The sequence below is a fragment of the Arachis hypogaea genome, chromosome 13 (assembly GCF_003086295.3).
Source record: "Arachis hypogaea cultivar Tifrunner chromosome 13, arahy.Tifrunner.gnm2.J5K5, whole genome shotgun sequence".
NCBI classification, from domain to species: Eukaryota; Viridiplantae; Streptophyta; class Magnoliopsida; order Fabales; family Fabaceae; genus Arachis; species Arachis hypogaea.
Genome location: NC_092048.1, coordinates 54261486 through 54272558, shown reverse-complemented (window position 1 = coordinate 54272558; position 11073 = coordinate 54261486). Strand labels below are relative to the sequence as shown.

The following is an 11073-nucleotide window of genomic DNA, read 5'->3' as shown; positions in this document are numbered from 1 at the left end:
TTACTACTAAGAATGAAGTAAAGTGAGATAGGGGATGAATTTGAGTGAAATCGTGAAATCTCGCTTGTTCGTGGTTCTCTCTCTGTGGGTGTAGTGTGTCAGGCACTATACCCCAAGAGTGTGTCAGGCACTGTATCCCAAGAGTGTGACGAGCATTATATCCCAAGAGTGAGGGAGCACTATATCCCAAGAGTGTGGCGGATACTATATCCCAAGAGTGTGGTGGACACTATATCCCTAGAGTGTGGCAGACACTATATCCCAAGAGTATGAAAGTGAAACAGAGAGACGATATCCGGGTTATCTACCGGACGTGTCGGGTTCTGACAATGTAACCGACATGGGAGCTCATGGCCAGTAGGGTAGGCATTCATCATTTGCATTCTTATATGATTATTTAGATTGTTTATTTGCTTTCTGCCTAATTGTATAACATGCCTAAATGCTACTTGTGTTATCTTCTGTACATGTAACCTTGTCTGTTATTTGGTTGCATTTACTTATATTTTATACTGGGATTGAGGAGGTTCGGTAGACAGTGGCAATGTGATCACATGTAGGATAGGTTGGCGCTGGCTGTGGGACAGCAGTGATTCTTAGAGTAAAGATCCCTTAAGTTAGCTGACCTTTTATGGATTTTAAGACGTGTTATAAGTTGAAATATTATGCATTGTGAAGTTTTAGGATTGTCTCTGGCTTCCCGGAACCTTATATCTTATCTATTGGACACTATTACCACACTGAGAATCATATGTTGTTATTTTTCATATGTAGGTCGCAACCCACCTCGGTGAATTGGTGAATGGTGACAGAGCGGAGGATGGCTCGAGTTTTATCTTTTGTTTATTTTGTTATAGTACCTCTTACCTTTTGATTACTGTACTTTGATGCCTTAGAAGTTTAAACTTTGAGAGACAGGATGTATCTGGTTTTATCAAAAATTATGTTGTATCTTGTTTAATTAGTCAACATAAACTCCTGGGCTACGGCTAGTTCCCTTTTGGTTATTTTATATATATATATATAGCTATCGTGTGTGAACGCTTCGCGTTTTGTATTTTTGAGTTCTTCTTTGATCTTCTATTTCTTTCATCGGGCTTCTAGTCTTAATACTCATTGATTATATATTATGTTATGAGCTTTAGACCTGTCATGATATTTTATCGCCTTTGCTTTACGACTATAGGGTAAAGCTTAGCGTGATAGGGTGTTACACTCTTCTTCCTCTGTTGGTCTGTGCTCCTTTCTTTTGAATTTGGAGCCTTGAAGTCGCTCTTCTCCCCGAACTTAGCTCCCATAGAATCCCACCTAGAATTAGAGTTGGGTGAAGCTCTCATCCCCATCCCTCTTTGCTGCCTTTCCACCTTTATAGCCATATTCACCAAATCTCCACTTGCACATACTGGTGAAGTTCAATAACATTTGTAATGTCTCTATTTAATCCACATAAGAAATGTTCAAAGTAGCTTCGGAATCTTTCTCAATATTAGCCTTAGTTAGTAACATCTCTATCTCCTTATGATATTCTTCTACAGACTTAGAGTCCTGGTACAATCTTTAGAGCCATTGAAGTAGCTCCTTATAGTAGTAAGATGGCACGAACCACTGCCACATAACCTTTTTTTATCTTCTCCCAAGAGTTAATTTGTGTTTTTTCAAACCATATTATAGTTTTCTCTAACACATTCTACCAAACAAGAGCATAATCTGAAAATTCTACAACTGTCAACCTCACATTCTTCACCTCGAAATAATTGTGACAAGCAAAAATTAGCTCCATTTTTCTTTCCCATTCTATGTAAGCCTCAGGATCAACTATGTTTTTAAAAGTTGGAATACGTATTTTGATAACATTGATGTCACTATCAGCATCTTTCCATTGTCTATACCGTCTGGAGTTGGATGAAGTATCCCCATCGGACTACTTAGATTGATTGTGAACAGACTCTCAAAAATGAGTTTTTCTAACAAAAAGTAATGGACCAATCCCAATCTATGTCATCAAACTGCTAATGAATCCTTTGAATTTTTTGTGGAGGACTTTGAACATCAGTTTTGGATATATGACCACTCCTTTATCAATTGTAACATTCTTTTATTTTTTATGCTATTGAAGAACTTACAAAAAGAAAATATCACACAATACTTTTCTCATGCGTATTACTCGAATTAGGAGACTCATATTTGCACTCAGTTTGTAGCTTTTTTCCTCTTTTAAACTTACCACTCTTAATGATAATTATAATATAATAATAAAAACTTTGACAAGAAAATTCAGATTATTTGACAAAAGTAACAAAATAAGAATTGACATTTTTCTAAGTTTAAGAGAAACAGAGAAATTCCAATTTCAAAATAATGTGAAACAAATCTGAATGTTTTTTTATGTTTTTTTATATTTTGTAATTTTTTTCTGTCTTTTTTTTTGTGATTTTTTCTTTCTTTTTTTGTGAATTTTTTTTAATATGACTTTAAGGTAAAATTGCAAAAACAATAGATTAAACAAAAAAACTAAACATAAATCCTAGAACGTGTAGATAAATTAAAATTTACCTATGACCTGTAATTGATATCAAATGATATAAAATAAAAATAGTAACAAAGACATAACGAAGACAATAAAAAAGATAAAGGTTTACCTACTAGATCTATATAAAAAATTTGTTTTTAGTAATCTAGGTATCGAAAGAGTTTTTCTACTAGACTTTCAAAGGATCTATTCTTAACAACATGGAACAAAGGAATAAAATTGAAAGAACTAATACTAAGAGTTACCTTAGGTTAAATTTTTCAATTTCTTCATGCAACAAGTAAAACAAATCACTTACTTCACTTGTATACACTTAAAAAAACGTGTATAAAATAATTTACAAAATTTTCTTCATCTAAAAAGTATTCAAATTGTCTCATAAAAAATATTTAAATTTTTTTTAACAAATTAGCCCTAATGTGAACCAAAATTCTTTTTAATTTTTTTTTTACGTATTCTAGTGATAAAAATTATAGAATTTTTCAAAAATGTAAAATCTCTATTATCTCCTTTGTCTTTAATGTCTAAATTGTTCTCCTAAGTATGTATCTCTAAGATTATATTAAAGATATATGAGATTTAATTTGATTCCTCAATAAATTAAATTGGGATATTTTATTTGTTAAATTTAGTCCATTTAGAGACTAAATAAAGTCATTTAAGATATCAAATTGTAAAGGTTAATCATTATGTTACCACAATAGTAATGGTTAACTATACATGTAACAATTTTATTAGCTAACAACTAAAATGAACATGTTTAAAATTTATATACGAATTTGAATCTAATTTTTCAACTTTTGTTTTTTTCTATGCTTTTTTTAATTTTAGCGTTGTGATTCTAGTAGTATTTTTTAACAATATAAAAATTTAGTATTTTTTTTTGTAGATACTATAAATCTAACTTTTAATTTTTTTTTTAAAACATACAAATCTGAGAATTAAATTTGGTTTTTTTATTTTAAAATTTTTTAAATATACAAATTTAATCTTTACATTTGTGTTTGTGTTAAAAAAAATTTTTAGATGTACCAATCGAACTCTCTAATTTACTTTACAACGAACAAAATTTATTTTCGCTCACAAATTTGAGGCTCTATTTTTTGCTTGAACACAAATTGACCCTTAAATTTTATATCTCAAACAAATTTAAGTCTCTGATTTATAAATTTTAATTTAAAAAAAATCATCTTCATATTTATTAAAAATACGCCACTTCTTTATAATTAGACATAACATATCATGGTTCTCCATAACTAAAAAAAATTAGCCTTCTTTCTAAACGCTTTTTAATTTCCATATTGTACCGTTGCTGGTGTATTCAAAGGATATGGGGGTGGCTGGTGTGTAACCTGGTTGTGGTGTCAGGGGAATGGGACTCGGACCCTCCGAGTTCAAGCCACAAAACGCACGGTCCGAGTCCAGTGTATTGGGATGACGATGGTGAGGGACTCGGACCCTCCGAGATGGCGTGCTTCACGGACCGTCCGATTTCGATTTGAGTTGTCGAACGGTCCGAGTCCATTGCTGGTATGGACACGCGGCGCTTCCCCGTTGAGTCCCTAATCGGTGGGCATCATAAGCGTAGAAAGAAGAAAACCTGCTCTCCTACCATCCGAATCCCCACTTCACTCCCACCAACCTTTCTCCCTCAAAGCCTTCTTCTTCATTTCTCTGAACTTTGCATGGTGGAGGAGCAACATTAATGGGGAAAAAATCAAAAATTAAAGATGTTGATCGATCTGAGCTTCATATTATTCACTATCTCAGTGATCCTGATTATGTAAGTATTTTTTGAAATTTTTTTGAGTTTTTTAATTTTTTTATAGTTATAATTATTAAAATATAAAATTTCAATATTATGATTGTTGTTAGATACACAGTTGAAGAATATAAATAGAATGATTATGACTAATTTATTAGTATTAGTTAGATTATTTTAAAATATTTTGAACAGATTAATAATTATATTTATGATGATTAAAATTTTTTTTATGATTATATTGTTGTTAGACATGCATTTGAAAAACATAAATGGAATGAGTATGACTTATTTTTCATTGTTTGTTAGATTTCTTTAAAATTATTTTACAGATTAATAATTATATAAATCATGATTAGAAAATTTGTTATGATTATGTAGTTGTTAGAGATATGTAGTTGTAGAATATAAATAGAATGGTTATGACTAATTTTTAAATATTTGTTAGGTTCTATTTAAATATTTTTTTACAGATTATTAATTATATATATCATGATAAGAAAATTTGTTATGGTTATGTTGTTGTTGTTCTTTAGTTTTGTGTTTTTGGCTGTAGTAGTAAGTAGAACATAATGTAAATTTTTAATAAGTTTATTTAATTGTAGTGTAATTATTATTTGTAAGCCAATGTTATTTGAATGTGTTTTTAAGAAATTAAGTGTAACTGTTATCGATTTTGGTTAGATGTTATTATTATTGTGGTAAAGTGTTAATGCTGAGTTGATTAGAAAGGTTTTTTTAATTAAGCCATGTTAGATATTTCTTTATGGGAAAATTTAAATAATTTTAATTGTAGTAATTATTATTAGCAAGTTAATTATTAGCGTTGTTAGAATATGAATGATGGCATATACAGATTTATTAATATTTTGTATTGCAGGGGAAAAAATTTTTAACAAAAGACTAATTAATTAATGTTCGATATTATTGTGGATGTTGTAAATATTGTTGAGATTTATGATTAGGAATATATGTATTTGTAATGAGTTTCATTAGCAGTTATGAATACTTTTGAGGATTAACTAGTTAAATTTAGAAGTTACGAGAATTAGTTGTATAAGGATTCAGTCAATAAATTTATGATGGTAAGTTAGCAATTCTTAATAATTTGATTAGTAATTTGTTATGTTTTTTTGTAGAAATCAAGAATGTTGACATGTAACCATCCACTTCCTCCGGATCGGTACAACGAAAGGGTGGAGGATCATCTGCGAATTACCGGGTTCTATCATGCATCTCAGATTGGGATAGTGCAGTGTCAGAAAGCATTGGTAAATGCTCTAATTGAACGTTGGCACCCAGAGACACATACGTTCCACCTTCCCATTGGTGAATGTGCTGTGACACTTGAAGATGTAGCTATGATTCTTGGTCTTCCCACAGATGGTCTTCCGGTCACAGGGATGACAATGAGCAGTTATGAAGCGTTGGAGGCGGAGTGTTTGCTTCAATTTGGAGTTGCACCGCGTATGTCTGACTGTAGATCTAGTTGCATAAAACTTACCTGGCTGCGTGATTTAAAAGAAAATTTACAGTTGATTGATGATATCAGTATACAGAGGTATGTGAGGTGCCATATTATGTTGTTGATCGGGACGATCTTGTTTGGGGATAAGTCTGGGGCAGGAGTGCATTGGAAATTTCTACCCTTGCTACGTGATTTTGGTAGTATTGGTCAGTATAGTTGGGGAGCGGCATGCCTGGCACATCTCTACAGGGCATTATGCCGTGCATCCCGTTTTAACTGCAAGGAAATAGATGGTCCACTAACACTTCTACTCTGTTGGGCTTGGATCAGGATGCCATACCTATCGCCGCTACCTAGGGAACCTCGAAGTTTTCCACTAGCAAACAGGTAATAATTTGTTAGAATGTACCCGTATGTTGATATTTATGATTCATTTAATGGTAGCTGAGGTAATTGAATATATCATAATAGGTGGCGGAACTGGGAGCGTGGTGACCGACGATTTAGATACTTGAAGTTAGCTCACTTTAGGAAGTCATTTGATGAACTTCAGGAAGGGCAGGTATGTTTCAATGAAAGTAGTATTAGTTTTATGTTTAGGGTCTAAGACATAATTATACAGCATTGTCTTTGTAATTGGCTTTGTGGACAGTTATGTTGAGGTTCCTTTATTTTTTCCAGTTTGTTTGGGTTGCTTATGCTGTGGATCGGGTGGATCCGAACATCATTCCTCCTGAAATCTACATGCAGTCGGTGGTTTGGAGTGCTACAGTTCCGTTGGTATCATTTGAATGTGTCGAGTGGCATGCTACCGATAGATTTAGGCGACAGTTTGGTTTGGTTCAGGGACTACCTAGAGGAGTTTGACGAGGATGAAGAATCTCGTAATGATGGTATTATGTTTTGTATTCTACTTTACATGTTCCATTACTTTTTTATTTTATGTTCATAACTGGCATCTATTTTTTACTTTTAGTAAATCTTATGTGGTTTATGTCTTGCTGTGATTACCTGCTGCGCATAATTTAATTATTTTTTATAATTTCTATACAGGTCATGCACGCACTCCGGATGAAACCTCCAAAGGTTACAATCTGAGGATTGATCCACCACGTCGCAGTGCTAGTCGCTACACTCCATCTGTCTTCAAAAAGGCGGCCAAGAAATGCAAGAATTTAGTCAAGGATGTGAAGTGGGCCATGAGAAAGTAGTTGTCTTGTAACTTATTTATTTAAGTAGTAATCACGTGGACCATGTTGTATTTATGTAGTATGTTTAGAGTATGTACGCACTACATTTATGTTGTATGTTTAGAGTATGTACGCACTACATTTATGTTGTATGTTTAGAGTATTTATGCACTACGGACACTATTCAGGTATTGCTAACCTTGAGTACGCAGTAAGGTACAGGTGTTGTATATGTACGCATTATTGTTGTTCAATCATACAATCAGATTGGACCGGAACCTGCCGGTTCATTTATACATTCAGATTGCACCGGAAAGGCCGGTTCAATCATAAAATCAGATTACACAGGCCAGGCCGGTTCATTACGAAAAACAGATTGAACCGGACCGGCCGGTTCATTTATACAATCAGAGTGAACCGAACCGGCCGGTTCATTCATAAAATCAGCTTGAACCGGACAGGCCGTTTCATTCATAAAATCAGATTGCACCGGACTGGACGGTTCATTTCGAAAAATAGATTGAACCGGACCGGCCGGTTCATTTATACAACCCAATTGGACCGGACCGGCCGGTTCATTTATACAATCAGATTGCACCGGAAAGGCAAATTCATTCAAAAAATCAGATTGAAGCGGACCGGCCGGTTCTTTCAGAAAATCAGATTGAACCGGATCGGCCGGGTCATTCATAAAATCCGGTTGAACCGGACCGGCCGGTTTAGTTGGAAGACCTGTGCACTTAGACCGGCCCGTTCTACAAGGAAAACATTACAATACATAAACCGTTTTAACATAAAAACATCAGAAAAACATTACATAATGTTCCACATATCAGGTCAAGTTCTATCAAAATGACAACCCATGACATAATAGTGACGTTCTACACCTACCACAATGTGAACCTACTGAGCATCTCCGTCGGCAGTTCTACCAGCTGACTGACGGCATCTACTACGACTGTGTCCCTCAGCTCCACATAGCGTACATCGCCTAGGACGACGTAACATTTGCGTGTCCATCTCATTCAAGAAACGCGTCATCCTGGGGCGCCCTTTCGAGACACGTCTCAGATACGGATTCGGTACGTAGCGAGGACCGTTGTACGCAGGCCACGTCGTCGGGTTACCTAGTGGCCTAAATCTTGCTCGGTACACCCGCCGAACTTGGTCCATCTTATACACATCATGCACATATAGCTTCCAATCCAGTCGCTGGTTTGCGCAACATGCGAACACATGCCTGCAGGGGATCCGGTCCACCTGGAACTCACCACAATCACATCGAAGGGCGCGTAGATCGACTGCAAACTCCAGTCCGCTTGGCATCTCACGCACCTCGAAGACCTCATTCTGCCGGTCAAAGCAACTGACCTGTATGTTTCTTGATGCAAGTTGGTTTGCATGCAACTTCGAGGTCACGACTTCGGAGAACACATGGCCAGCATTAATCCGCGCTTCTGCCTCTGCTCTTTTTCTGGTGAAAAGCTCGTTTAGCCTGTAGAATGTTGCCTTGACAAGAGCAGTAATAGGAAGATTGCGTGCACCCTTCAACACTGAATTGATGCATTCCACTAGATTCGTTGTCATGTGACCCCATCGGTATCCACCATCAAACGCCAATGCGTACTGTTCGCGAGGAATTCGGTTTAACCAGTTGGTATACGCTTCCCCCCGTTCCTGTAATCGCTGGTAACGCACTTCATACTCCCGCACCGTCCTGGAATATCCTAGAGGAAACCAAAAAAAAAAATAAAAATCATAAAAGTCGAAAACAAATATTAATATTTAACTACTGTTAATAAGTTACTTAAATGTAGTAAATTATTACCAATGTTGACGACCAATTTTTGGAGGTACGGTGCCTTGAATTTCCGCAGAAAATTCGACTCTATATGCCTGATGCAGAACATATGAAAAGCTCTAGGAGGTGACCATGCTCCGTTACTCCGTTCCACAGCTGCATTGATGGATTCGTGTCGGTCGGATATCAGTCCCACACCATCCCGAGTGACAACATGTTGACGCAAGTTACTAAGGAAAAAGTGCCACGCATCAGAAGTCTCTCCCTCGACAATAGCAAACGCAATTGGAACGATGTTGTTGTTGCCATCCTGTGAGACTGCGACTAGGAGACAACCCTTATACTTTCCGTACAAGTGAGTCCCATCCACCTGGACAACTGGCTTACAATGTCTGAATGCCCTGATACAGGGGTAATAACTCCAAAATACTCTATGCAGTACCCGAATATGACCAACCAAGTCATCGCCTTGGTATGCAGGCATAGTCTCAAAATGGACAACAGCTGATGGCTCCTTATGACACATGGCCTGAAACCATATAGGCAACGCTTCGTATGATGCCTCCCAACCTCCAAATATTTTTTCTACTGCCCTTTGCTTAGCCAACCATGCTTTCCGATAGCTAATAGTATAGTTAAACTTCGATTGCACTTCTGCTATAACGGACTTTACCTTTAAGGAGGGATCAGCCTCAACCAATGGCTTTATTGCTTCTGCAATTGTGATGGAGTCCAGCTTCGCATGATCCTGTGAAATGGTGGCTCTGGTACAAGTGTGACTACCATTATACCTCCTTATAACCCAACAATACTTCCTGCTGATCAGACTAACCCTGATAAGCCAATCACACCCTGACCCATACTGTGTACACTTGGCATAAAATGTCAAAGGCTCAGACTCATACACCCGGTAATCTACGCTTCGTCGTATGGTATACTCTTTTATTGCCTTAATAACAGCTTCCCGGGAACTAAACTCCATCCCAACAGCAAATTCACCATCTGCGACAATAGGAACTTCTGCCAGGACAACAAGCATGGGAAAAATTTCAATAAATACATATATATTTCAAAACCATACTAAATCAATATTAACTGCATCAAGTATGACATAAATCAGACCCTAACGTAAATAATAATAAAATATTAAATTCTATGTTCTATATTCGTTTAAAATAACGTGATATGTTTCAAACATTACTTAACACATATGTTGACTTTTATTTTTTTAACTTCCTACTATTTTTAAATTTTTTTTTACATAGGATCAGGTCAACCGGTTCAATGTCTAACACATACATGACATCAACGCATGCTTAAATAATGGGTAATAAATAATAATTCATTCATAAATAATTCAATAAATAAATAAAAAAGACAATAATTTAAATATTAACGTACCTGCAGTCATATATTCCGGAAACTCCGGAACATGCATGGCTTCCAAGTCCAGAACTCGCATGAATGAAGGCTCCCCAAACGGCATATCGTTTGCGAGTGCATCTGCCACCTCTGTCACATCTGGATCCATATTTCCCTCACCATGATCTTCATCTCCATCTGCACCAACACATTCGTAGTTGCTTTCGAACTCTTCTTCACTGTCACTATTATAATCTTCCCGTAGAATGTTTCGGTCTGCCTCAGATTGTTCAAACTCAACATACAACTCGATAAACGAGATCTGCGCCCGGTTTTCAATATACATTGAAAACATCTCCTGCATGCTCGCTTCGTCCGTCACATATCTTGTTTGAAATTGGACAAACCCACCAAATACCGATACGGGATATCTGTATAGAACACAGGATATTTTTTTTGCCCTCTCAGAATCAATCTTTTCACAGATCAAACCTTTGAGTTCTTCAAAGGAAATGATAAAAGGAATAACAACATCTATTGGATTTTCACAAATAAATTTTACCCCTTCAGATGTTTGTAATAAAATTTGACCAAAATAATACACCTTTATTAGTACTCTATCACTCATTTCTCCTACTCACAAAAAAAAAACATAACACTAACTACACACTTCTTTGATTTTGAACAACCATGAAATATTTCCAGAAGAACGAAACAGAGGAGGAAGCGGCGCATAAGAAGGAGAAGAAGAGGGATAACCTAACACTAACTCGTTGCACACTTTTATATAGACTCTATACTCAACTCGGAACGTCCGACTTGGTTAACTTCATTCAAAAATATATTCAACAACCAAATCGGACCATGCGTTTTCGTGAACCGGTTCTACCATCCTTAGCCAAAACGGACGGTCCGACTCCATCCGCTACACGCAACTCGGACCGTGCGTCTTCTCTTCCA

General features: G+C 36.2%; 2 protein-coding genes across 2 annotated transcripts; one reads left to right on the top strand and one right to left on the bottom strand.

Annotated features, from left to right (window-relative positions):
• The first annotated feature begins 4235 nt into the window (after positions 1-4235).
• Positions 4236-6971, top strand: LOC112735924 (serine/threonine-protein phosphatase 7 long form homolog). The gene is made up of 5 exons (XM_025785349.3): positions 4236-4313; positions 5432-6147; positions 6232-6322; positions 6442-6595; positions 6814-6971. Exons 1-5 carry the CDS (start codon positions 4236-4238, stop codon positions 6969-6971), a joined length of 1197 nt encoding a protein of 398 aa, XP_025641134.2.
• An 882-nt stretch (positions 6972-7853) lies between these two features.
• Positions 7854-10477, bottom strand: LOC140177609 (uncharacterized). Its single transcript, XM_072210742.1, has 5 exons — positions 10153-10477; positions 9690-9771; positions 9360-9584; positions 8779-9152; positions 7854-8677 (listed from the first exon to the last, which is right to left on the bottom strand). Exons 1-5 carry the CDS (start codon positions 10475-10477, stop codon positions 7854-7856), a joined length of 1830 nt encoding a protein of 609 aa, XP_072066843.1.
• Between the last annotated feature and the right edge of the window lie 596 nt (positions 10478-11073).

Excerpts from the sequence above, each read along its gene's own strand:
- LOC112735924 (XM_025785349.3), top strand. The coding sequence starts at position 4,236 with ATGGGGAAAAAATCAAAAATTAAAGATGTTGATCGATCTGAGCTTCAT. Across the intron at positions 6,323-6,441 it reads ATGAACTTCAGGAAGGGCAG|TTTGTTTGGGTTGCTTATGC; the intron begins GTATGTTTCAAT and ends TATTTTTTCCAG. Across the intron at positions 6,596-6,813 it reads TAGATTTAGGCGACAGTTTG|GTCATGCACGCACTCCGGAT; the intron begins GTTTGGTTCAGG and ends ATTTCTATACAG.
- LOC140177609 (XM_072210742.1), bottom strand. The coding sequence starts at position 10,477 with ATGCAGGAGATGTTTTCAATGTATATTGAAAACCGGGCGCAGATCTCG. Across the intron at positions 9,585-9,689 it reads GTTATTAAGGCAATAAAAGA|GGTTAGTCTGATCAGCAGGA; the intron begins GTATACCATACG and ends TTGGCTTATCAG. Across the intron at positions 8,678-8,778 it reads AAAATTGGTCGTCAACATTG|GATATTCCAGGACGGTGCGG; the intron begins GTAATAATTTAC and ends GGTTTCCTCTAG.